The 27,618-nt window shown below is 40.3% G+C and overlaps 1 protein-coding gene across 5 annotated transcripts in view; it reads right to left on the bottom strand.

The window, feature by feature from the left end:
- Nucleotides 1-27,618, bottom strand: part of LOC110950031 (gamma-aminobutyric acid receptor subunit beta-3-like) — an 88,962-nt gene that overhangs the window by 22,352 nt on the left and 38,992 nt on the right. For all 5 annotated transcript variants that reach the window (XM_051943559.1, XM_051943558.1, XM_051943560.1 and 2 more), the window contains 4 exons: nt 18,297-18,517; nt 14,496-14,578; nt 12,377-12,514; nt 5,163-5,315 (listed from right to left, as the gene is read on the bottom strand). In XM_051943559.1, the coding sequence (XP_051799519.1) occupies nt 5,163-5,315; nt 12,377-12,514; nt 14,496-14,578; nt 18,297-18,517 (595 nt within the window). The remainder of the gene's footprint in view (nt 1-5,162; nt 5,316-12,376; nt 12,515-14,495; nt 14,579-18,296; nt 18,518-27,618) is intronic.

The following is a 27,618-nucleotide window of genomic DNA, read 5'->3' as shown; positions in this document are numbered from 1 at the left end:
CAGGAGGACTGGCACTGTAGCACAGTCTACAGTCAACATTCTCTTACAATTGAGCAATAGACGAAGAACACACAAACAGATACGACAGGGATACGCATGAGAGATGGAGGTGGAAAAAGGAGAAGAAAATGAGGACGATATTGTGCAAAAAAAGGGTACAGTGACTTCAGTAGTATGAACTTGGTTTGGATATGCGAGGTCGGACACGGAACAGACCGAGGTGTTGTGCAGAGTTTGTAAAAAGACGGTGAAAACGAAGGGAAGTAGCACAACAAATCTCTTTCAGCACCTGGCAGAGTGGGAGCAATGTGTCAGGCGTATAATAACTATATTGCCTATACAGTTAAATGCTGACATTTTGGCATTCAATAAAAGAGCCTATTTTTGAATAATGTTTAATTGTCTTTCTTCACACAGAAAAAAAAAATCGATTAAAATCGTTTATCGGATTTCAAGGTCAATGTAGTAGGCTTGGGCGGTATTACGGTAATACCGTATACTGCCGGTGTTTAAAAATAGCGGCGGCATCAGTTCCAATACCGTCATCAAAAAAAATGCAATGCTCTTTTACAGGAGATAAGGATTAAATATTAACTAAAAGTCATTTAATGCCTAAAATTGATTCTATGTCCAGTAGCACTTTTGTGTGGTTGAATTTTCAGTTTTACTTAAACAGTTATGTTTTAGCCTACTTTTGGAGACTTTCCATAAAGTTTGTGAACGTGACGTCGTCATGTGACAGCGCGGAAGAGAGAGAGAGGGGGGAAGATGGCAGATCCCGCACGGAGTGACTTGGTGTCAAAAAAGAACACAACTTCTGCAGTTTGGGAGTATTTCGGGTTCCAGACAAACGAGAAAGGAGAGCCGGTAAATACCAAGGAAGCAATTTGTAAATTGTGCAATCAAAAGGTGATCGCGAGAGGTGGAAACACCTCTAACCTAAGGACGCATCTCCGAATCAACCACCCACTTACTGCTGCGAGGATGAATTTGGCTCCGAGTTCACTCAGTGCAACAGTTTCAAAGCCTCCCACTGACACCGATGCAGGACCGGCAACAACAAAGTCGACCGCCAGTTACACGCAGTCGACAATAATGGGGGCCTTCGCCAAGGCAACAAAGTACAAGACGGACAGTCTCCGTTGGAAAACCTGCACTGATTGCTGTGACAAAATACCTGGCGAAGGAAATGGTCTCTTTCCACACGGTGGAAAAAAAGTCCTTTAAGGACATGGTAAAGGTCCGAGATGCGCAGTACGAGCTGCCTGGACGGAAACATTTCTCACAAACGGCAATGCCAAGTTTGTATATAAGTTAGAGATGAGGTTCAGGCGTTGCTGTCAGGGGCAGATACAGTAGTTATTCCCCAACAACTGGCATGCGGTCGTCAGTTAACATGACACCATATATGTCCCTAACTGTCCACATAATTACACCTGAGTGGAAACTTGAATCCAAATGCCTCCAAACAACGCATTTCCTGAGAGTCACACGGCGAAGAATCTTGCTGCTGCGCTCTTCTTCTCCATCACTTACTGAAACCGGCTGGACATCTCCTGAATATGCTCAGTAGCAACTGCTAGTGACAGCTTATTATAACTACAAAACACAACAGTATTCAATTTCCGAACGTGCAGGCACAAGCCAGTCACGGTAATACCGTATACCCCGGTAAAATGTGAAGGAAGTTTGACGGTATCAAAATTTGGATACCGCCCAAGCCTACAATGTAGCCCTTAGTGTGATTTATAGGCACATTACGAGGCTTACACCACTCGTGTGTGCACGCCATATGTGCAGCTCCGTGTCTTTGTCCCTACTGGATGCTGCAATCTATGTTTCTTTATAGGTGTTCTCTCAGCTGTACCATTACTCTCTGTCCTTCACTGTGTCCCTCTATTCCTCTTCTTCTCTTTTGCTCCCTCCCTCTCTCCTTGTTCAGACAATTTAATCAAGGGGCCGTGGACCTCCCTCCTGTTTCATCACGCCGTTACACTCTCTGGGGAGAAATATAGTTTCTCTCGCTCTCTGTCTTTTCCCGTCTCCCTCACGCCCACTCTCTGTCTTGTTCCATTGTTCTCTGCTTCTTCCTCTTACCTTTCCCTTTGCCTCAGTCTGTCTCCCTCTCCCTCTTCATTTATCCACCTGATCTGACCATCATTTAGCGGCGGTTTCCCTCCTTGCTCACACTGCACCTCTCGTCTGTCCCCTCCCCCTACTTTCTCTTGTTATGTGTCCCTGAGTCGCTTTTGCACCTTCACAGCCGGAACAAAGGCTCACAGCAATCAAATGTCCTCTAATCAAGAGCGAGTGGGCCATTAGCTGCACAGCTCAACATGATAAAAAGGAAAGGTATCATGTAGATGTAATAAAATAAGGTGAAATGGCTGCGAATGTTAACTGCAAGACCAGAGGCATCGGAGGTAAATCCAAGCAATGTTAATTGACCATTTCAATCCATCACCTACAGACTGCAAAAAACCCCTGTCACATATCGAGTTAGCATTCAGTGTTTCAAGACTTGCTATTTTAGGAGTCTGGGTTAGTCTGCCATGACACTAAAAGTATTCCAGTACTGGCTCATGCCCACACCTCGACTGTTCATATAATATGATTATGAACGAAGGGCATGACTGTGGGAAACGGCTTGCAACCAGAATAGGGTGCGAGCAGGTAATTTGTAACTTTGCAATCCTTTGAAATTGCTTAGGAAAATTAGATTCTCCTTCAAACAATTCAATTGTTTGCCTGCTGCCTCCTTGAATTGATTTCCCCCTGATCATTACACTGCTCTTACTGGCAGGTTTGCGCACACACACGCACACACACACACACACACACACCCGCACACACACACTTCCACCACAATCAAGGTACCTGCTGAAAGCTAAAAATGGTCCATCAGGAAAAGTGAATGGACCTCTGGCTGCCGGATATTGCAGCTCACAAAGACACACAAAAGCAGACGTGCACACTGAAGCACACAGTAATGACCGGATATCGCATGCATGTCTTAACGAAAGAGACCAAGTGGTAAAACAGATAAATGCATGTGCTCAGGCATGCAACACACACACACACACACACACACACACACACACACACACACACACACACACACACACACACACAGACACCACTCTCCAGCATAACACAGGAAGAGATGGATGCTACAGTAATATAATGGATCAAAGCATGTTTTCCAAAAAGCATCATGATGTGTTAAGGTCAATACTGCTCCATTATCTATCCATATAAAGACGACTGAAGCACCAAAGCAGCAATCAATTGACATAGCTAGATTGAACTGTTTGGCCTTAGGGTTCAGATTTACTGCTGGGCCACGACTGGCCACCTATCTGCAGACCTGAAAGATTCCCTCAAGTACATCCCACACATCAGACTATACATATTAGGTAGTTTATCGACTGATAACTGCTGATGTCAAGCTTCTCAAATGTGGCTTGCATAACGATCAATCAAACAAGATAATGGGTCGACATCTTCCAATCAAAGTTATAATTCAATAAATCTTTAAAAAGATAAAGATTGATTTTTGGTCATTTGTTTGCTCTGCGTGCTACAGATGTTTCACTTTTACAGTTTTACCAGCTCTGCAAACTATCTGGTTCTTACACTGCTCTACACATCAGCTCCAGGAAGATATTTTATCATGATGAATGTATTTTCTAAAAACTTGCTGACATCTTTCTCCTCTGTATATAGTTTTTGAGCCATGCTACATTTATTTTATTTGTGTTTTATTTTCCTCTCAGTCTCTCTTACTGTGTGCTTTCTGCTCTGTGTCTGCCGTTCAGCTGAGTCAGAATTTTTGTCGTGACTGTAGGTCAAACATAGCTACTTTTCTGTTCTGACTAGTGCACAAATTTGGTTAGATTTTTTTTGAATGAGACACATAGAAAAATGTGGTTTTGATGAAATATCAAACATGGTAGTCCACGGATAGACTTTTACAGGCCTGGATTAAAAATGTCAGTTTGGCAATTTTACAAAAATCGGAGGGAAAGGTTGTTACGACCGGCTCTGGATGGCGCAACAAAAGATCATTTATTTATAAAGAAACATAACAGTGGGATGTGGTAGTTAGAATCAGTAGTGGGTGAGGGTGTGTGGTGGTAGTGGAGAATGCGTAGTGTGTGTTGTCAGTATAAAACAAAACCAAATTCTACCAAAGACCCATAGCTGGCTAGAGATGAGGAGTAGATAGGGGAGGCAGCAAACAGTGGCAAGGCAGAGCAGAGCCAGAGAATGGCAGAGCAGCAGTGCAGCAGAGCCACCTCTGGCTCAGTCAGCTGGCTTATATAGCCCGATGCATTCCCCAGGTGTGGCTGGTTAATTGATGAAAGCTCCGCCCAGCTGGAGACCTGCAAGCAGAGCAGCAAAAGACCAAGGCCCTGGGGCCGTAACAGAGGTTTACGCTTACTCTAGTTTTTGCAAAGACACTCCTTCACCTCAGCTCAGGGGAACTTAGCAAATGCTTAATGTCCAATTTAGGATACAGTTACGACTGCTTGCTGTATTGTGTGTAATTGTATTTTTAGTTACGACACTAACAGCCTTGATATTACTACTGCTACTCCTGTCTGCGATATCACTGATTCAACATTCCACCAAGACAAACTCGTGACTGCCGCCTCCTGCGAGGAGTCAATGATTACTAACCGGTGACCTGTTACTTCAATCTCTTGTTTACTGCTCACAGGGCCTCGTGGCGAGTGGGCCTTTGCACCCACACATGCACTCCTCAATAAGAAGTGAAATTATGCTCATTAGAGATGTGATGTATTTTTAGCGCCCGAAGGCCTCTCAGTGACCACGGCAAATACAGATGCAAGGTATGACCTAGTTTGTTCCTGTTATCACACTTTTGCCCCACAGAAAAGAACAATGGACAAAAAAACATTCCAACAGCAGTGTTCTTCAACCCTAATTCCACTTAACCTACCACTTTACAAGCCATTCCCCAAGCTCACACAGGACAGCAGACAGGTTTAGTCTCTTACAGTGTTCATGGAAACACATCGCTTTTGGGAATACACTGGGGAGGAAGGAAGCCTGTGGTTTCTATTGGTCCCTGACCTCATCTGAGAAAGCCAAATACCTGCTTTTGTGCCTGCGTTGTAACAGCTACTGCTTCTTACCTAAAGCCACTCTGGCTGCCGACGCGTCATAGTTTATCCAGAAGGAGACCCAGGAGAGGATGGTAATCAGGATCGATGGCATGTACGTCTGCAAGATGAAGTAGCCGATGTTCCTCTTCAATCTGAAGCTCAGAGACAGTCGAGGGTAGGCACCTAAGGAAAGAGGTGACGGAAAAAGGGCATTTGAAAAAAAAACACATAAGATACAGTCTGAGGTGCACAAAATATAACTACTGAAATGCATTGTGTTGAACTCAGAAACAAACTGTAAAAACTACATTCAACTTTGTTATTCTGAGGAGCACACAGGGACACCTTGTGTTTTTGTTTCAGTTTCCATGACAACCCCGACAGCATGGGTTGGATTTATCACCATGGTAACAAGTATTCCCTTCATGAGCACAAACACACACCAACTCTCTCTCAAACAAAAAAAAAACTGTAGCCCTCTTTCCTGATGACGTGACACAACACTCTCAATTTTACCACATCTCATTCACCTACATAATCACAATCTAAAGCATCCGGCATTACATCAACAGCACCAGCTTTAGAACTGCATGCAGAAGGGGGAAATTAAAAATTATATTCTCCCATGATCTGCTATGAGAAACCATTTTTCTCCATTTGTCCATGAAGTGGAATATAAACGGCATCTGAGTGTGCCTGTGCATAAACCTGATTGAAAGGCAAAGTATGATTTCTCATCAATCTCCCAGCGTTACGTCTTTATATGGACTGTATCTATGGCTCATTACTCCCACTATTTTTAGCCGTTTTCTTCCATTTTCGTTTCATATTGGAGGAGAAGTGGGGCCCATTATGTTGTAATTTCCAATCTGTGGGTTTCAGCCAAAGCCACTTGTGGCGAGCGTGGGTCCAATCAACTCCAAACTCGTGTGCAGAGTTGGATAGAGAGTCACTCCAGAAAAACACCCAATCTCATTCGGATGCAACGACTGCTGCATGTTAGGATGCCATAAAAAATGGTAGCGTATTATTTAAAAACAGGCCCTCCATCAAATGCCATTATCCACTGTAATTGTTGTTGACTGATATGACATTAAAAGCACTCAAGTCGCAGGTTTTAACATGATGTGACTGCTGTTTGTCAGTTAGTGTGTCATACCCATACACATGAATTTACTAGACCCTCAAACCCCCCCTAAAATCTTTTAGCCATATTAGTTAGTGTAGTTGTCAATGTAATATTGGTTCATGGTACCCAAATGGTGAATCGTCTGTCGCTTAGCAAATATTACCATCACATTTGTCATTAACATTATGGCTGTCAAACGTCAATGTCCCACACAACATGTCATTGATGAGACAAAAATGGAGGTAGTCTTTAACCCTTTGATTTGCAACATGGGTCAAAAGCGACTCAAATCCAATAGAAAATGGGTATCGCCTGACCCACACTGTGCATCAAAGGGTTACAAGGGATGAAAACCATTCCTTGAGAAACTAAATTACTAAAAATCATTAATAATAAATATTTGCATCAAAGCCTTATTACAACTTATGCATGAATGCTTCACTGTCGTTGGCGTGAATTGCAAAATGGATAGAGGAAACTGTGGCAGGTTAAGAGAAGAGAGACGCTAGATAAAAACAACACACAGTGTCCAAAGATTGGATCATTTCATGGTGAAAAAGAAAACATTTAGTATGAATCTCCATGGCTGCCAGCTCAGATGAAGGCTAGAGCAGAGTTAAGTACAGGAGCCTTCAGATTCTCTCCACAACATATTAGAAACTCAAGGCAAATACAAAGTAGATTTGTCCGACACTGCTTAATAAGATTGCCTTGAATCTCATTCTCTCCGGTTAAGCGCTGTCAACTCGCTGTTTAATGAGTTAACTGCTAACATCTGATATTTTGATACAAGTGTAATGTGATTTTTTTGTATCCCCCACAGACTCTGATGGAGGCCCTCAAACTAACTGTGAAGAATATTTTGTCAGTCTGTCAGTCAGAATATGCTTCTCCAATTCCTCTGACTTTGTCCAGACAGCTGATATCTTATGTGAACTCTGTATATTAAATTGGTTTAAGTAAGGAGGTATGCAGTTAAAAGAATTTGTCCTATTTTCTCTTTTGACAGACTGATAGCTGCAGCCCTAGTCTCTTGTAGAAGAGACTCTTCTTTGTTTTTTCTATAGTCACCACTAATGTACCTCAAGGTGACAGCTGCTTTACATAAAGCGCTAGTCCGTAGTCAGTTTATAAGAATCCAACATGAATATTTATGAAAATATATGCATAACAAGAGTCTACACCAATCATCAACAGACCATCGTTCCTTATGCACAAAAAAATGTTTGCACTGTTTACCATCCATATCCCAGTCATATTTGTATAATGTATGATAAATGTATGTTGGTGCCATTTCCATAAATATTCTGTCTGTAGCTGGCCCAGCTATTTCATGTTCATACACCCAGTGGCGGCAAGGTCTAGAAAAATCTGCAAGCACCCGCCAATGTAAACACACAACAATGTGTTCTACATTTCCAGCAGGAGCACAATCGACATGTGGTTGAACAAAATCAAGGTTAAATAACAAAAACGTATTAAAGATTGGTGGTAAAACTCCTTGAGATGTACAAAGAGATTAAAAACAATGGAATGTCAAAGAGATGAGGCTCTTTTTCTGGGATATGGGAAGGTTTTAGTGGATAACATCACTACGGTAATTACAGTGATGTTAAAATAACAGCAAATCATCACACAGCTGGAAGGAGGGTTTACCATTTTTGCTGAATATCTTACTCTGATTAGTTGATCAGGTTTTTATCAAGCCAGGTAATTCATCAAGTTTCCATGTTTGATTTCATTAAAAATCAAGAGATGAGGACAGCTTGTAAAACTTCAAAGATCAACTCAGTGTCAGGCATAACGTGAAGCTCCTATAAATTCACAATCTGTGCCTTATCACATTACACGATCCTCCTATATTTGGCGTCAGATTAACAGTTCTTCTACTTGTGAACAAACTCGACACCCGCTGCACATACACTTCATTACAGTGTGAATACGGGAACAGACTGTGGCACGTCTTAAAATAGCCCATTCACTCCTTTCCGATGCATCCTTAATGGCAGCTCCTCCAGCCTAAAATCGGAACGGAGTATCTGCGCGGTAACAGATGCAGAAGTGGCTTAAAAAAAGAGGAGGCTGAGGTTCACTCGTGTGTGGGTGTCGAACTGTACTGGCTGTAACTGCTACACCAAACAACATCGATGAGTGGGAGGAACACCATGTGTGAGGCCGAGGAGGAGAAGGACGACGATCAGGAGCAAAAAACGAAAAAGGAGAAAAGTTGAGCCGATGATGACAGTGCAACAATGGAGTCTGGGAGGGCAGCCGGGTAAGTAGGAGCGCCGAAGAGTAGGAGGTCTGGTGTCTCTCTGTGCTCGTCTCTTTTGTCACACTGACAGCAGGGATGTTGCAGTTGAGGCATACAAGAAACCAGAGACTGTGCTGTAACCACTGGCAGTCTGGATGGGGCAGCAAAACAAACTATGACAGATCCACTGACCTCAAACATGCTAATTCCAGGCTGTGCCTTTTCAGTTAGTTTGATTTTTTCTTCTTAGCCTTTCCAAACAACAAAAAGCAAACAAACAAGGAAAAGCAAGAGGAACGGATTAAAAAGTGTGTCTGCACCAACAAAAGCTGCCACTGCCAGGACTCCAACTAACAAGTTCACTATCTGCAGTGGCAACCTAAGCTGCTGTTACAGAATAAGGATAGATCATCGGTAATTAGCCATATCTTGAGGAGTTAAAGGTTTAAAAGCCTCCTCTCACTGTAGTTGCTCCTGGATGCCACTGGGTCAAACTTTAGGCTAAGGTTAGCACTCGGTACTGCTTTTTTTTTTTTTTTTTTTTTTTTTTATTTGCATCTGAGAAGGTTCAAACCCCAGGAGTCCCAGTTGAAGTCATTATCTCATCAGACGTAATTGTGTAAAATGCATTTTTTGGCATGATAGCATGCATAGGGATTTTTCATGAAACAAGTAAGTAAGTAAGTAAGTAAAGTTTATTTCTTAAGTGCTTTTCACAGATAAAATCACAAAGTGCTTTACAATAAAATACTAGGAAACAATTTTAAATACATAAATAAAACAATAAAATACATATCCCAAATGTAATTTTTTTTTTTGCCGTTTTAAAATAAAGAGGACAATTTGAATGTAGCCTGAGAGAAAGCTACCAAAATGACCTACAGGAGCAATGGAGCTATGTTGCTTGTCTGTCAATGTGCTGCTAATGCTTCACTTTGTCTGTAGACACGTCTGTCAGTATCTTACCCCCAGTATCTTTGTCAAGTGCAAGAAACACAGCTGACAATTTGGACTCAGCAAATTGTCAGTTTGCATTTATTAAAGCCAAAAACACAAGTTACCTCATTACCTTTTAAATAAATATGACATTTTAACTAAAAAAAAACATTCCTTCAGAGTAAACAACTTCTTCAGTACAATATTGAACTTGGACGCATGAACGAAGAAGCTCAAGATGAAGACACTAGACCAAGTGTCCACCCATTTCATATTACTTACATTGATAACCACGCATTGATAATTCTAAATGATTAATTATTTAAAAAAATTCAAGATGTCTTGCTTAAATCATTCTTTTCATCATTTCTTGCTAAATGTGAGTGGTATCCCCTTTAGAAAGTATTTCTCTTTGTGTGTAATGCAGACAACAAGCTGTAGGCTTATTAATGAATCTCAGGGCTACATCAATTAAAAATCAGGACTTTCAGAGCCATTTTCAAAAACAGTTAACGAAGCATTTCATGTTTTTTTAAAAACACACAAACCTAAAGGAATACTAAAAGAATCTACCCTGTCAAATTACAGCTACATGATCAAATATAGATTTTGCTGAATATTTAAAGCTATTATTGCAGCTATCCTAATAGAATGAAAATAACAGTCAGCATGAAGACAATAAACCTGATTATTGTTGTGACACTGAGTAATGCACAAACACACACTTAAATGTCACCTAACTCACAAATGTCTGGTCACACGTGCATTAGCATATGGGCACGCAGACTGTATGTACACACAAACAGGCAGTGTTTATATGTGTGCCTAGAAGAGAATAATTGATGTTGTGGGCTTCATTCCACATGAATATATGATGCCCTGAATCCTGGGCTGTTTTTCTGTCAGAGAGCAGGATAATTGGCATCCAACCTCACCTTTAACAAGTGAGAGGAAAAGTTACACTGAAGGAGGTTTGAAAAGAAAAGAGGAGGAAGAACAAGAGCTGACAGTGGATGAGAGAGAGACAGCGATGAGACAGAAAAGCGGGAAAGGAAGATAGAAAGAGGGGAGGTAAATAAAGGCTGACTTGTGGCACATGTAACGGAGGAAACCTGGTCATTAGCCAGCCTCGTGGGGAGCCTTTGATGTGCTTCACACATCCTCCCAAGAGCACGGGAGCAGACCACTGGACACTAAACTTTAATAGTTACCACCCGCAGGGGACATGATGCTTCTCGCAAACAAGTGCACTCTGGAGAATTTGCGTCAACACATTGACATGAGATACACATGTAAAGGTAGAGGACGCCAGCGTACCGCACACAACTACGAAGGCAATGCGGCACATGGTAACATTGGCAGATAAAGGCACGCATATACAGCAGAAATGAGGGCAAAAGCAAAGGATGCGGAAGCTTAAACAGAGTGAGACACTTGTGGAAAGACTGACGGGAGAAAACACAGCGCTACCACAAAAGAAATGGTAAAAAAAATACCCAAAAAAGAAACAAAAGAGTGATTTAGTGTCCTTTTCAGACCAGTTTGGGCTTTTTCTCATGAGCATAACTTCCATCAGAAATAATGTTGTTACTAAATGTCACACAGCTTTTATTTCCCCACAACAGCTCTGGAGAAGCTGCTACTCTGAATGTGTCTCTGTAGACCAGATTATATAGTAGCTGGTTAGGGAGCGTCAATAAAGTTATGTATCTTGGCATAAATGTACACATAAAAATCTGATTAATTTAGATCCTTGGTGTACAACACATAAAAATCAAAGTTCACGGCATATATCAGAACACCCCCATGGGACATGAAGACTGCTGAATTACTCATCTGCACTGCGACATTACAAATTCATTACAACATGAAATGTGATACGGTAAATGTTTTTCACATACAGTAGGCTGACAAATTGCCTCGATGTGTCACCCTGTCTTCTAATTACTTGCCCTGTGTTTCACGACACCACTTAATGACGATGCAAATGTCAAAAGATTTACAGGCCGTGAACACCCCTTCCTTGTCTTTCTGATGGCCAGAAAAACAAGGAGAGGTTTGGGTAACTCGAATATCAAGTGCTTTATAACAACTGACTGTTTTTCTGTTCACTGTCACATGTATCATTAAAGTCTTTTAAACAAGGACGAAAAGCTTAGAAAATAAAAAGAAAAAAAGCTTACAAATATAATATTTTGACTTCTTTCTCTGCACCAGTCAGAATGGAGCAATGTTCAGCCTAAATCTGAGGACAGTTGTGTAGTTATTTATGCAGTAAATGCTTTGGTCAAATTGATTACACAGTCCTGATGGAGCAAATATGCAGAGTTGTTGTTTGCATTTTTATAAATAATAACTAACTGCTTTCTTGGATAACTGTTCAATTAATTCCGACTAACATCACAGATGAATGCCTCAGTTTTAAACTAAATTTTGAGATCAAGATTGTTGCTGTCACACTGTATTGACTGACTGAACTGATCGGTATCTTCAGCTGTATTTTGTTCCCGTCAGCACAATAACCAAACCAATACTTAAACGTCACCTCTTGAGGTCAACAACCACCTGAGTTGGACACCACTTGCTCCCTGATTGACTACATGTTTTGGTTAAGTACCATTCTAGCGTGCTTGCATCAGCCGCCGCTACTTGAGGGATACTTCAAAGGCAGTGCATTTCCTCATTTCAACCCAATTAGAAGCACTGAAAAACACAACTCTGGCTCGGAGGATTTAAGATCAACAGATCAAGCTTTGGCACAGATACATTTGCTACAGAAATTGATGAAATAATCAAGCTTAGAAAATAGGCCAACGCTTGATATGAACAATATCATATGAAGTGTAACATTCACTTGTCGACCTGTCAGAAAATTCAGCTTAAAGCCTAGAAACCACACAGAGCATGTCACGGCTCGGCATTTACCTGTGGAAAACACTACGTTCCTGGACACCAGCTTGTAATCGACAATGGAGAACTGAGGCAGCTCGATCCGTGTCACCCCCGTTACAGCCGACTCGCCTCCCTTCCAGTAGAACTCAATGTCATCTGTGGTGTAGCCATCTGTACAAGAGGAAACACATGAACATGCACCAAGGTGTAACCATCTGTCTAACCATCACTGGAGACCAAGATATGCAGCATTGCTGATCATCCAACTGGGCTGTCATTTGGGAGGCAAAAAAAGAAATAAATGTTTGAAGTCGTTTCCAAGAACCAGACGTTGCTTTGAAAAGCAAGTCATTTCATAGGAATATTTGGGTTCAGAAAAATGTCAGAATAATTTTTAAAAAACAGCTGACATTTCTATTTTATTATTCTAATGCAATAACACATTGGATATATCTCAGACAATCGTTGCAGCTCAACTTAAACTGCACATTTTTCATCCTATCCTATAGTTGGTGTATCCAGGCGTAAATGACAGTCGGATAAGAAGGCTGTAGTGCTCAAATTCATCGAAAAATGCTGGCTCATATTAAGACATTAAAGTAAATATGTAAAACCTTAAAGCCTCTCTAGTCAACAGGTTTTATTCCAATATTTTTTTTATCAACAATGGATCAAAGATCTGTGTGTAATAGGTGTGAGATCACTCAATGACAAATCCACAGAGAATTATTACTCAACAATGCAGTTTTTCTCAGCTCAACGTGGCCGCTTTCAAATCTTTGTTTCGGTTTTACAGCCCACACCTTTTCTGTTTGGGTTCACTCTTACTCATCAACCCTGCTTACAGCAACAGTAGGCAGCTATATTTCATGAAAATGCTCAGATAAAGAAACTGGCACCAACTTTCCAGCACCAAACAGCAGACAGTCAAAGGGAGAGGCTAGCTAGGTAACACTGTGGAGCATTTAGCAGCTAAAAAGCCACATATTTATTTCCATCTGTCGATAGTGGCGACCCAATAGAGACAGAGTGAATATTATACCAATCAGGTTAGAGCTGAACAAATACGCTTTTTCAAATGAAGACCGCAACATCAAACAACGAAAATAGCAAATCACAAAAGCTGCAATTTGGGACATACAAGGTGTGGATATTACCCAGACTAATGTTGTTATTCAGTTTTATTTAATTTCAAGCAGATCAAGATTTTAAGGGTTTTTTATGCTGTTGGAATGTTCCATTGCATCGTGCCTTAAATTTATTAGAACTGAATATTGAACTGAGGCTTGACTTCAAATAATAATAACAAAACATTGCAAATAAAAATATAATAGGTAAAAAAGAACATATTGTTCAGCCCTAAATCAGGTGGTCACTAACTCATTAACACAAGTCTAAATGAATACTCCTGTTGGTCAGTCCCTGCTGACTGTGTGAACCATTTGCCAACAAATTTGTCACACCAGTGATGAGTTTACTGTTTCTTTTTGGACAAAAATAAATTCATATCATATTAACATTTCTGGTGCATCCACAGTTTACTATTGGAACTGGAATGCAACTTTTACCCACACAAAATCTTTGGATGTAGGCCAGTACTATTTTTGCTTTCGCGCTGCTGCTGCGGCTGCTACACACTTACAAGAGACTGTTCTCCTCCTTAAGATTGTAGCTGCAACACTCTCAGCAAAGAGAACCAGATCCAGTGAGCAATGAGGGACACATGGAAGACTGATGTTGAATTTATGAATGAGCCAATCCATCATAAACTTGCACAGAGGGCAGTTGTATGAGGTCTTCTGTGGTTATAAAGTCTGACAAAAACAATCCTTGTGGTGCCACCACGGTTATCTCAACTTGCAGTTCAGGTTGACACATTTATAGCAGAGAACTTGAGTTAAAAAGCGAATAAATGTAACCCTTTTGGTCAATCTTTATAGATGCATGATATTAAAGGAATGAAATGAGCTGTGGATTTGTCATTGGTGAACACATCCTTTCTGGTACAGATTTTAAACAACTGCTATAAAACCAAAATGAAAAATGAAGAACCAAGTCTGACGCTGCTTCATTCAAACACTTCACAGGAGATGCTCAGCATGCGTGCCGCGTTGAATGGTCAGCCCTAAAGGCATTAGGCCTCTCTACTCACAGCTCTCTATCTCCAGAGTGCAGTTCTGTTCATCCAGGGGATACCTCCTGAGATCCATCATGCACGCTGCCGTGGTAGTAATCCTGAAAAAGATGACAAAGACAGAGAGGAGGCAGGAATGAGTAATAATGTATTGTAGATACTGCATATGATTTACACAAACTGTACTGAAAGAAAGAGAGGAAGGAAGAAAGAAATAGCCCTTTGAAAATGTTATAAAAACAGTAATGCAGGTAAACAGCTGCAGCATAAGGAGCTGTGGAGATACAATTAGATTAAAGCATTAAGGTGATAGCACTTGACTTCATCTTTCATCTTTTCAGGAAACTAAACGTCCATTTGTCTTTTCACCAAGTTCCTCGGTTGGCTTCAAGTTACCGGAGACTACTGGCATTGTCATCTTAAAATAAGATTATTGCGCCGCCTCCAAGTTAAAATGCTGACTGTAACTGTATACATAATGATGCTATAGATCACAGGCAGACAAGCAGTCCACACTCCTGTTTTCTTTAGTCAGTGAGTGTCCTCTTCACCAAAACGGGCTGCCCCCCATTCTGTGATGAAGGGAAAAATTTGTGAAAATAAAACCATATTCAGGCAACACAGAGTTTAGTGCCTGAACTGGGTCATGAGGAGGTATCCCTTTGTTTATCAGATGTGCAAGCTCAAACGGTTGATAATCAAGACAGTTAGAATAAGCAGCAAAGTGAAATGCAAATTCAAAATGATTTAGGCTAAGTCTGGCCTGATTAAAAGCCGGCTGCCTGGCAGTTAGCCACTGGATGTCTTCATTCAGTTAAGACTCAGATGAGGCTGTGGAAATCTATTAAGGGATATCATACAGCTAAAATTACAGCAACGTAACATGGAACACATCAACATACAGAAAACAGTGACACACTGTGCATTAAAGATTATGTAGATTATGTAGGTACATTTCTAATATTTGACAATCCTTTGAAATTGATAAAGTAGCTATGAACCTGGATGCCAATAATAAAACATCTGAAAACTGAGATTATCAGTCATTCATCAAAAACAAGACTGATAAAATCTTTGGGATAAGAGTTATGAAGTTAAGAAGTGTTCAGTATTACATCAATACATGATATGAAATAAAACTCAAGTCAATATTAAAGAGGTTGTTTCATAATTATAATCAAGTATAAAGTATAAATTAGAATGACATTAGATGACATTTTCCGTAATAAAACCTCTTGTAAATTTTAATAATCACTTTTCACAATGTGACGCTTACATCATAATCTCATGTTTTAACATTTGCTCACAAATTTAGCCAGTTTTCTCCCATTAGCTGTTGAAGTCATTCTGAACCAACCAAATGCTGCTCAAGCTATTTGTTTATTATTACACTGTGTGTGTTTAAAGGCTGCTGCTTCAAACCAAAAAGGAACTTTCAGAGGTTGTACATGTTAACAACTTGACTGGCTAACTGGCAAGGCTGAGCTGTGAAGCAGAACTGTTACTCAGAGACTGCATTAATGGCAGCAGTTAATGGAAGCTATTAATTCATTGCCTCATTCTTGAAAGGAGAACACACAACCCTGTGGTGAGTGAAATGACAGAATGTCTGTCTCTAATTCCTCTGGCCAACTGCAGCGAGCAGTTGGTGAGCTAACTAGCTGTTTATGTGCAGCTTTCAACTAGCCTAAAATTCCACAGCAAAAAAATAAACAAAAATGAAAAATGTCAAATCGAAAGTGATATGATGAAATAAAAAACAGACTTTTTAAAAGGGCCATTTTGTCACATAGATTTCTGGAGCAAAATAAAACCCATTACTGCATATATGAACAGTTTTAAGAGCTCATGTTGGGTATTTTTCCCTAATAAACAGCACACACACAAAAAGCATTCCATAATACCACGATAGAAATCTGTATTCAGCGCGATACTCCAGTTTACCTGACATTCATTTATGTAACGGCTCATATCACAAACACCACGTCACACATCTCCCTCTGCCTTTGATCTCCTGCAAGCATTGAGAGGTCTATAAGTAGCCCACAAGGCTAAATGCTATGAACTCCACTTGCATAATCAAGCATGACTGTTTGACTATAAAGTATGAACACTGACAGATGCAAACACAAGTATTCAAGTACACATCCTAACACACACATGCACACACACACATGCACACACACACACACATTTTCTGCTTTGCACTCTAATAATTCAAAGCTTGCATCCATATTCATGTGTCACATTAACTCCTCTGAACCTGCCTGTTGAAAAGATCAATGGAAATTCAAAACAAGGGCTTTATGAAACAAATATCAAACAACAGCTGGAAGGTGAACTTTGCATTCTGTATCATGTCTAACCTGTTCATATTTCTTGTCATGGATGATCTGACTGTAAACTTCCTCACTTTAAAATCAAATGCCAGCGTGCCCTTGAGCCTGACACATAATCCTCTGGCTGCTCAGCGGCCGGCAGCAGAGAGCTGCCAAGTTCTTAGCTTGGACGACTGTGGTGCCATAATAGGGCTTTAAACACATAGAATTAACTTGATACTGGGAAACATTTCGACCCTGACAATCACTTTGTTGCCTGTTGTGGGAATGGTTGCTTATTTGTATGCAATACAAATTACGCATACAAATTACACATTGCTGCTCTGACAATATAAATTCACATCTAGACTCAATTTAAAGGGCAGATATCTTATAGGATAATGCAGTAGTGTGTCCTTTATACTCTTACACTACCGTTTTACCCTAGCTTGTTGGTGAAATTCTGCCCCATCCATTTTCCATCCATTCTCTATACACCGCTTTATCCTCACTAGGGTCGCGGGGGGTGCTGGAGCCTATCCCAGCTGACTCGGGCGAAGGCAGGGGACACCCTGGACAGGTCACCAGTCTGTCGCAGGGCTACATATACAGACAGACAATCACACTCACATTCACACCTACGGGCAATTTAGCGTTATCAATTAACTTCAGCATATTTTTGGACTGTGGGAGGAAGCCGGAGTGCCTGGAGAAAACCCATGCATGCACAGGGAGAACATGCAAACACCATGCAGAAAGATCCCAGGCCCAGGCCGGGATTTGAACTGGGGATTTTCTTGCTGTAACGCGAAAGTGCTAACCACTACGCAACTGTGCAGCCGCCCTAATCTCCCAGGTGATGAAAAGTTGTCACGAAAGGATAATGAAGTTTGTCAAAATTAAAAGAAACTCTGATCTCATTCAAAAAGTGGAGCACTGCAAACATGGATGCATTTGTTGGGGACTATTTTTTTTGTGGTGGATAAAGGCACATTTGTTGTTCTTGTAAGTGCTGACAGCAGCAGTATGTGGCACACAATAAATCGCAACATCCATTTTGTGAGCAATGGAGGACGTCATGCAGTGCAACAGTGTGGCTCATTGAAGCATTTTTATATCATATTTGGGCAAGTTACATCAAGCTGAATCTAGATGGGATAGCTTGAATTCTTTGTAGGTTTGGTTTTTGCATGGGTTTAGATATTGTTGACAATTACAAAAGTTAGTCTGTTGTTCACTCATATTATGTTGCAGGAGGTAAAGACTAGATCTGGCCAAATGGGGGATGTGTGGGTGGTGCAGGAATCAAGTATGAAACAAAAGAAGGAATACAAGTTGCATTGCTTCTATGTTCTGTTGAGGAAAAATTTCCTCTTTTTTCCTGTGAATTCAGTAGCAAAAGGGAAGCTGCAGGACACAAAGACTCTGTCCTTGCCTCTTGGCTTATTAATGACAGTAAATTTGCCATAAGATCTTGGCTGCAGTATTAGAAATAACACACCTCAGTCCGTAGAGAACCGTTCCATCTGGATGCAGTCGGATCATGCGGTTTTTGACTGTGACTCCGTGGACGAATGACTTCTTGTCGTTGAGGAAGTAGGTGTCGGGGACCCAGAGCTGGTCGGCAACTCTGTTGTCCAGGGTCAAGTTGAGGGGGATTCCTACGTAGGCAAGACGCTTGTCCCTCCAGTACTGTTGGAAATACATGGTCAGTGTGTAGTCCTATGGATTCACAGAGAGAAAAAAAAGCAATGATGCATTTTTTATTCCTAAATTTTATGCAGGCAGTCACTTTGAGCTTTACTTCACCAAACAGGCTGCGGCAGACGTTTAAAAAATAACATTAACAGCTTTGAAATATTCCCTGCTGTTACTTCCACTAATATTTCTGTGACATGACACAGCATCTTACAAGCTGGGGAGAGTGTGGGCCAACTGGTTCACACACCGCAGCCAAATTCTCTGAAGTGCCTTTGCCCTACCTTTTGGAAAACAGTAACCCATACAGTTTGGTGCTATTGTACAATGAGTGGGAAGGCTGACTCATATAGTAGAAGCTTTAGTGAAACATTCTCATAGAAAATTTCACCTGATATTCTGCAAACTTCTCTCTCTGAAGACCATTCCCTGTATGGGCACATTGATTCACAAAACCTAAAAGCTGAACTGTAATTATGCTCAAAAGCTTTTTAAACAGACGTTGCCTTTCATTTAATTCAAATTGGCTGACACTTGGGCTTTTTTGTCAGCTCTGTTTCTCAGGCTGCTTTTAGTGTTTTTGGTTTTTTGCTTGTTTTGTTGTTTCTTTGTTGGTTTTGTTCAATGCCAAGCTTTCATTATTTGCTCTACACAGGGGATTGAGTTAGAAATTTGTGCTTTAAGTAACACTTTATTGTGCTATCCTCTGAGGTCATAGCTAATTTGTAAGTCTAATAGGTATTTTCCCATTACCCAAATGCAAAAATCAAAAGGACTCAATTTCAAAAAACTCTGCTGCAGAATGCAAGAGCCTTGGAGTTCTTTCACCTCTTCTTGTCAAGGCAGTCTTAGCTATATTAGTCAGTTAATCGTGTGGTTGAAGCAGGATTTTGTAACTTTTAAGAGAAGATATTTCATATTCTTCATCTAACACATGAAATGTTCAATCAAATACAGTCAAAGTTTGGTTGTTACAGCCTTACTTTATCTGGTATGGCGCTTATGGTACCTTGGGCATGGAAACTGTATAAAGATTTTATGGAGAAGCTGATGTTACTAAGTCAGTGCACTGAGTTTGTGGCTCTTTACTTGCATTTAAGTGGTTTTAATTGATGAAATATTTGCTATATAAGCCCTCCTGATTTTCTTTTCAGTCCAATTGCTGATTTACGGTACAAAGCACAAATAAACAAGTGTGTTCTGGGTTGTTAGAAATGAATACTTTTTAGTATGAAACCCCTAAAACACTAATGACATGCCTGAAGTGTATTTTGTGTCAATTTTTAAAAGTTACCATACAAACTAACTAAACTAAGACAATCGGTCCTGTCAGGATTTTTACCACTGTTAACATGTTAGCACACTGAAACCACAAGCTACCACAAGAAATGCTAACATGGGTGTAGATTATCTTGTCTGTTTATTCTATAAAAACAAATCAAAGTTAAATAATAACATTTTTTTTGTATCAAAGACTGCAAAATATCTGTACACAAGATAGTGACTTAAGATTATGACTCGAATCACTTCTATTGTCGAAACAATGAGAAATCCCAAAAGGAACTCAATGTAAACTGACAGAACATAGAAGAAACAGAATAAGAATCGACAATCAGATCTTAAAACTGTCTGCTGAACAATTATTCTTTTCATCATTGCCAATGATAGCCTGTATCAGAATAAAAAATGTGGCCATGTGAGTCACCTCAAAAAGCTCATAGCTGCCAGCTTAAACTATGTAGATTTTACAGATGGGCTTCATAACTGAGTGAATTGTTGGTTTTCTGTCAAATCATTGTGCTCATGTAAGATTCTAATTTTTCTTGTCCCTCTCTATGTAACAAGCCCTTGCCATCTGGCACCTAAGCCAAACAAATATTACCAAGAAGTGCTTATGGGCCAGCCACGAGGACACTTTAGGGCGGTTGTGTAATAAATGTTTTTGTTTTCCCTTAATGCGAGTAGTATTTGACCAGAGCAGAAGCAGCAGCGCCGATAGAGCAAAGAGCCCCTCCCTCCTTCCTTCCACATCACATAATCCACTTACCCAAGCTAACAGTCTCTCTCCTCTATTTCTGCTTTCCTCTGTCTGTCTGCACCTCTCTCTCCCTCCCTCTCTCTCTCTCTCTCTCTCTCTCTCTCGGGGCAATGCCATGATCTCCCCTCTGCCTGCTGTGGTGCTGAAATGAAACCAGCCTGCACCAAGCTGGCACTGGTAAAGGCACACATGTCCGTTTTCAGGTTCGTACCAAATGGTAACAAAACAAGATTTAAAAAATGCCATCGCAGTGAGCGTGTCTTCCCAAAATGTTCATGTGTGACAGAAGTGTTACATAACTAAAGTAGTTATTTGTCTCTATGCGAAGCCTGAAACACTGTGTTACTAAAGCTTACAAAACACTTGAGGTTTTGCATTTTCATGAGAAAAAAACACAAACAGAACTACATAAAATTATGCAAATTCTAGCCATTGACAGAATGTTAAATTATTCCTTTCTCTTTACTAATACTTCACATTCAGTGACTGTGTTTTCCAGGTTTAGTTAGCACACAGAGATGTGAAAGGGAAGATCTTAGTCAGCACAGGATACAGATTGGTCACACAGCATGACAAGGAAAGCTCACTGGCACTGAGCCATAAACATATAGTGGTGGAACCATGGCTTATTTGGTCGCCTGCAGCCCCCAAACACTGGCAAATTGTGGTAATTACAAATTATGTGGGAAGAAATGTCTGCTATTAAGGAGCAATTACCTTTTATGGTACAATTATCATGTGCCAGCACAAATCATCTTTTTTTTGCCCTCTTTAGAGCAAACCCTATTCAACCGCATTATTCAGTGATTCTGTTTGAAGCTAATACCTCTTCTGAGCAGCATGTATATCTTTAAAAATTGGAGCAATTAGTCTATAAGCAGTTCAATTAATCTGCAACAATTTGATTATTGTTTTAACTTAAATATCAGACAGAAATATCTGAATATTTGTGCCTATTAATCCTTATTATTCCATTCATAATGGGCATTATCACATCTTAACTCTCATATCGACAGACATCTCTACCCCAAACTAAATGTCAGCTCTTGTGGAGCTCTTTTGTGCATAAAGTTACAATGATGAGCTGTAAAAGAGACATTTAGCAAGTAAGTGTCCATTTACTCTTGACCATCTGGAATTTGGGCACCATGTTTTAAAAGTGCTACATTCTCCTCACACAGTTTTTTTTTTTTTTTTTTTTTTTAATTCAATATCGGTGTAAACTTGCTAAACAGAGAGCCTGAGCACCAAAGTGTGTAGGTTGCCAATTTTAAGATGAAATCTGGAACTTACGATTAGTGGTGGGGGAGAAAATCGATTCTTAGATGCATCTCGATTCAGGCATGGACGATTCTGAATCGATTCACAAACGTCCAAATTCCGATTATTTAAATGTTAAATAACGTGACATAGGCGGAACTCAGTAGTGCTGCGCGTTGTCACCCGGCGTACACTTTACGGGAGCACATAACAAAGATGGCTGAACGCGAGATCCACCCTGCGCCTTCCGGATTAAAAGCGAATGTATGGAAGAATTTTGGCTTCTACAAAGTTGAGGGTGGACTTGAACTGGACATATGTAAACTGTATCACATCAAGATAAAATACTTTGGTAACACCACTAACATGAGGAGCCACATCAGTCGTTTTCACCCGAACAAGGAGGGAAGATGCCCGGCTGCTGTTGAGGCTACCTCTGCCTCCACCAAACAGAGAACAATCGAACAAGTAATTACAAAGCTTCCCCCCTCATCGGAAAAGGCGAAACGAATCACAAAGTCCATCGCAACGTTTATTGCCAAGGATTTACGTCCGTATTCAGTAGTGGAGAACCAGGGCTTCCGAACACTACTGCACACGTTGGAGCCGAGAGACAACATTTCATCCCGACGGTACTTCACTGACACGGCCATCCCGACACTCTACAAAGAGACATTTTCACATTTCACAAATTGTGATTCAAGATATGTTAAAAGCCAAGGATGCTGCTACCTTTTGTTCTTTACAACAAAGTTGTAACTTTTCAGTTTACACATTTCCATTAGTTTAATAAAAGACAATGGAAATTAATTCATTTAATTGTTTCTCATTATTACTATTTTAAAAACACAAAGTGGTGACTGGTCACACACTGAGACAAAAAGAAATGTGTAATAGCTGGGAGGGAAAAAAGATAATCGTTTCAGAATCGAATCGTAGCACCTGAATCGTAATCGTAATCGAATCGTGATGGGCCTGAAGATTCCCACCCCTACTTATGATGCCCTTTGTTCACAAACCTCTGTTGTTTTTCTGCGGCCAATAGATCAAAAAAAATCTATACCCTGATCAATAATAGATAAATACTTTATACATATAAATACTTTGGGAAAATCACAAGTACTTCAAAATTAAAAAGGTAGGTAAAAGACATTAAATGGGTTTTGGAAAAATTCTCCCTGGTTTTACTTCTGTCGGTAATTGGAAAGGAAATCTGGTCTAAGATCTTGGTCTGAATCAGTCCACATTATGTAGTAATGGGAGCTGTCAACAGATCAAGCCCCAATAGTGCCAAACATCTTTGATATTTCCGAGTTAATATCAGGATGGCTATGATTATCGCCCTTAGCAGCGAACACTGTTATCAAGCAATATTAAACATGCTAGCTCTGAGCGCTAACGTTAGCACCACATATTAATACTGATAATTAAAATCTCATCACCAGTTCCCTCTGAAGACCAGACAAACCACAGTGACCACATGTCCTCAAACATTTTCTCATCCACACTCATTTATCCTTCTGCTTTTGTTTTTTTTTCCCTCATTGCAAAGTACTGTTAGTGTTAGAGCAAGTCGTTGGACCAGAACCTCTATTGTCTTTTTCATCTGCTTCGTACGAGATGGTGCACTGCTCGCTGAATGTTCTCTCTGGCACAAAAATCTTAATAGTATCCTGCAGTTTGTCATGTGCCACTATTCTCCAATAGAGGTTGAATGTCAACACCTATGTTAAGTTGTTTATATTTTAGCTAATATTGTACACATACAATAAAGGTGAATTTGTTCTAAAGCAAATTTAACTGCACTTCATTTGTTCTTGAATGTGACGCTGTAAATAGAGGAGGAGCAGATTAACCTCACCATGACATCTGGTAGCAGGGACAGCTTTCTTATATGCTGCAGTTAAACAGTCCTAGCCATATATATATATATATATATATATATATACACACTGTTAGTATCATGCTACTAGCAATAGAGTGGAGTTAAATCATCTTCATTTGCTTTAAGTGACTGGAAAATAAATCCTTGTCATCTTTCACAAATTTGTGACATTAAGAACAATAACGGTTATCAGTCATTGACCCATTAAAGTAGCCAATGTGGACTGATCCCAGCATGTGGTGGAAATTAAATTTGCTGTATGAATCCATTCCGTGGACTCGCCTTCCCCCTCTCTTCCATTACCACTGTAACTTTACCCTCCATCATTCCCTACAAATGACTAATGTCTTTCACACTGCCTTGTTTTGACCCATCTCCTCCTCCTCCTCCTCCTCCCTCTCCCCTAAAGCCCTACCTCCTGCCTGCCTCTCCTGAGCGCTATCATGCTCAAGGTTTCCATCTCCCGCCACAGTATCAGCAGGTGGGCAGCCCTGCGAGCGCCTCGTAAGACATAAATGATTCAAATCAACCATGCAGCCTGTGCAAACACGCGGCCAAGGATACCTCATCAATCTTGCATACAGACAATCAAAATGAATTTCAGATGAAAACAGCTTTGCATTACCTGCTCTGGAAGGAGGTGGGCTCTGATTTTCTATGAACTAGGACTATGGGTTATGAATTATTGAAAACTCTCTCATTCCCCACAACACATGAATTCCCACTAGACCTAGCTTAACCGCTGTTGTTCGGTTATTCACACGTTTTTCAGCAGAGGTAATGACAGTGACCAGTGGAAATGTTTTCCGACAAGCCTCAATTATTCAATTAACTCGACCGGATGATCACTTCCATTCAGGGTGTGTGACAATTCAGATAAGCAGAGTTTTGGCTGCGAACTGACCCATATTCAATTTAATCTCTCTCTCCCTCTGCAGTGCTAGCATACAGACTGCTATGTCGTGATACCGCCACCAGAATCTAGGAAATATCCCGTGTGTCACATGTCATATGTTCTCTGCCATTTGCATTTGCTCCAACTAATGCAGCACAATAGAAACAGAAGACAAAACGTGTTAATAAACTAAAAAAGAAAGATGAATCATTATTACATCCGACACCTATCAACAGCGCTCTGCATGAAAAATAGATGGACGCAGCGCTGCAAGTTTTCTCTGGCTTAACTTCACATTTTGGGACAACGATGAGATGATATGTAATCACCGTGTACTCCATATGAACCCAAGTTCAGTAAAGCAATTTGAGTCACTTCAATGTAATTTTCGGAGTTCTCCCTCGGGATGGCCCTGAAGCGGTATATCACCGCAGTGCGGGGGAATCCCTCAGCGAGTTCCTACCCTCCTCCTCCTGCCGCTATAGAATGGTAATAAAAATAGCACTGTCCCTTATTGAGCGCAAACATGGGGATGTGATTGAATTAGGCTTTTCCCTCTGAATGACAGTGCTGGCCTCCAATATACAGGATAACTTCCTCACTGTCTAATATTTTATGATGTATTGCCCCATAACAAGGAAGCGGGACAAACAAGGAATGAGAAAGGAAGACACGAGACACAGGAAAAATAATGTACAAAAGTTTTTCTCTTAAAAAAACAGCTATTCTGACTTTGCAGCACAAGTAATTATATTCAATCTGCACTTGCTGTATCAAATTCTTTCTCTTGAAATTCAAATTCTTTCTCTTAAATTGATGGATTCTTTCATGCCACCTGCTATTTTAGGTATTGTTTGAACCATTTTTGGGTTGGCCACGACTGTGAGGTTTGATCAAGATGGTTTTTTTTTTTTGCTTTTTTTTTAATGAAATGAGGTCCCAAAACTGTGTCATATGCTTAGGTAACAGATGCAGTGAGAGAAGACAGAACTTGAACACAAATAAGATTTTCATCAGCCAAAGATGAGGTATCACATAACCCAGGCCTGACAAGACAAAACATTAAGTGTGGATGATCACTTGCTGCTTTCGTCTTACCCATAAAAAGAAAGCGACAAAAAGGGCCACGTGGGAATCACTCATACGAACACGTGTTAGCACAATTCATTAGCTTCAATAGCACATATGAATAATGCAAGACAACTTTCACATTTTCTCATATTTTTGCAGAGGTGATCTAGATCATCACAAGATCCCTGCACAGGTTGTCAAGTCGAAATTTGAAATATGAACCACCAAAATGAAAATACATGTCATGATTTCCCAATTTTCTGAGATGTGCCTGACATATACTGTAATGGGAAATAATATAATTCAGAACACCCTCTGCCAATGACTGTCACCCATACAATATCTACATAAAATTCTGTAGCAAGACATTTTTAGCCTACAACTTCTCCAGTACACTAAACACAACCAGCTCACAAGCACAACATATTTAGATCCTGTGATCAGATCACATCAAACTGGGGATGCAAATTTAACACTATTTCCTGACTAACTGATAGTCAGCCATCAAAATCAATGACTAATTAATAACAATGCATCAAATACAAATGAAACGCGCTACAGCACCCAGTCCATGTTAGCAACGTTAGATGCCAGTGCAACCTTGATATGAAACTCAGATAGCTAATTAAACCACAGAGCTGCCAGACAACTCAGGAATTTTCACAACTTCATCATCAACTGCCCATGCAAGCAGAGGCAGGGAAGGAGAGACTTTTCCATCACTGAATGGACAAGAAATTGCACTAGTTTTACATTTTGTCTGCAGCCCATATGGCGGTCAGTCAACACACCGATAACTAATATCATTAAACTGCAGAAAGCTCCACCTGAGGAAAAGTCAGATAAAGTTTTCAAGTAAATCTCACACAATGACAAAGGTAAGGAAACCTCTTTAAAAACGAATTTGTGATGCAGAAATGTGAGGAGTTGTTTTTTTGTTTTTTATTTCTGGTATGTGGGCTGGAGTTTAACTGGCATGATCTATTATCATATGCAAAGCATATATGGGATGCTCTGAATATGATTACATATATACTTATTGCTTCTTTGATTAAGAGGGCATTGATGGTCAAGAAATTTTACATTTTGATGGATTTTCAATCACTTCACCTCAGACAGACAATGACATTTTTTGTATTCAAATCAATTAAAAAACCAAAGGTGCAGTGTTCTCCCATCTCGTTTCTGCTTTAACATCATATATGTTGTATCGACTACAGTCAGGAGAATCAGACTGTTGACTGATGGCCTTTGCAGTAAGCTTCATCATAAATCCAGTTTACAGTTGACCTGTCTCGTTTTATTCGCTGCAGCATAACTGCTGCTTGAGTGGCACAGAGAAAGGAAATGAGGCCGGCGCCTGTCAGTTTTACATTACCCCGGCCAATACATGTTAAAGATGTATGCAACTCTGAGTGAAGCTATTATCACGAAAGGACTGCAGCACTGGAACAGCAGGACAGGCAATCCCCACCTCAAATCATGCGTCCCTTCTGTGGGCTGGCACCGAAAAACCAGGAAGTGCCCCTCTGCTCGTTCTAAATCTTAGTGATCATCACTTCATCCTACAGCGTACTCTCTCCTGAGGCCAATTACATTCCATCAGGCAGGAAGCCGGATGCCGGATAAAAGACATGGGGGTATATTAAGCCACACTCCAAGCACAGAGAAAAGAAATGCTCTTTTTGCATAGCTGAAGACCTATATAAGATAATTAGGGTGACATAGTTAGTGCATTGGCAACATATGCTGCCAGAGATGTATTTTATGCACGAGGAAATAAAGCATATGCACTATATATATATATATATATTTATATATATAATATGTACTATTGGAAAATCAGCCTCAGACCAAACTGTGTATTTAACTTAATTAACCTTTTCACCTAACAGAATCCTCCTGATGCCCTTCAGAGGAAATTTAAACTCTATATGTATGCACACATTTAAACTACCTGGAAAATAAGAGAGCAC

The sequence above is a fragment of the Acanthochromis polyacanthus genome, chromosome 22 (assembly GCF_021347895.1).
Source record: "Acanthochromis polyacanthus isolate Apoly-LR-REF ecotype Palm Island chromosome 22, KAUST_Apoly_ChrSc, whole genome shotgun sequence".
Classification (NCBI taxonomy): domain Eukaryota; kingdom Metazoa; phylum Chordata; class Actinopteri; family Pomacentridae; genus Acanthochromis; species Acanthochromis polyacanthus.
The sequence above is the reverse complement of the archived record's forward strand: the minus strand, read 5'-3'. Positions and strand labels throughout refer to the sequence as shown.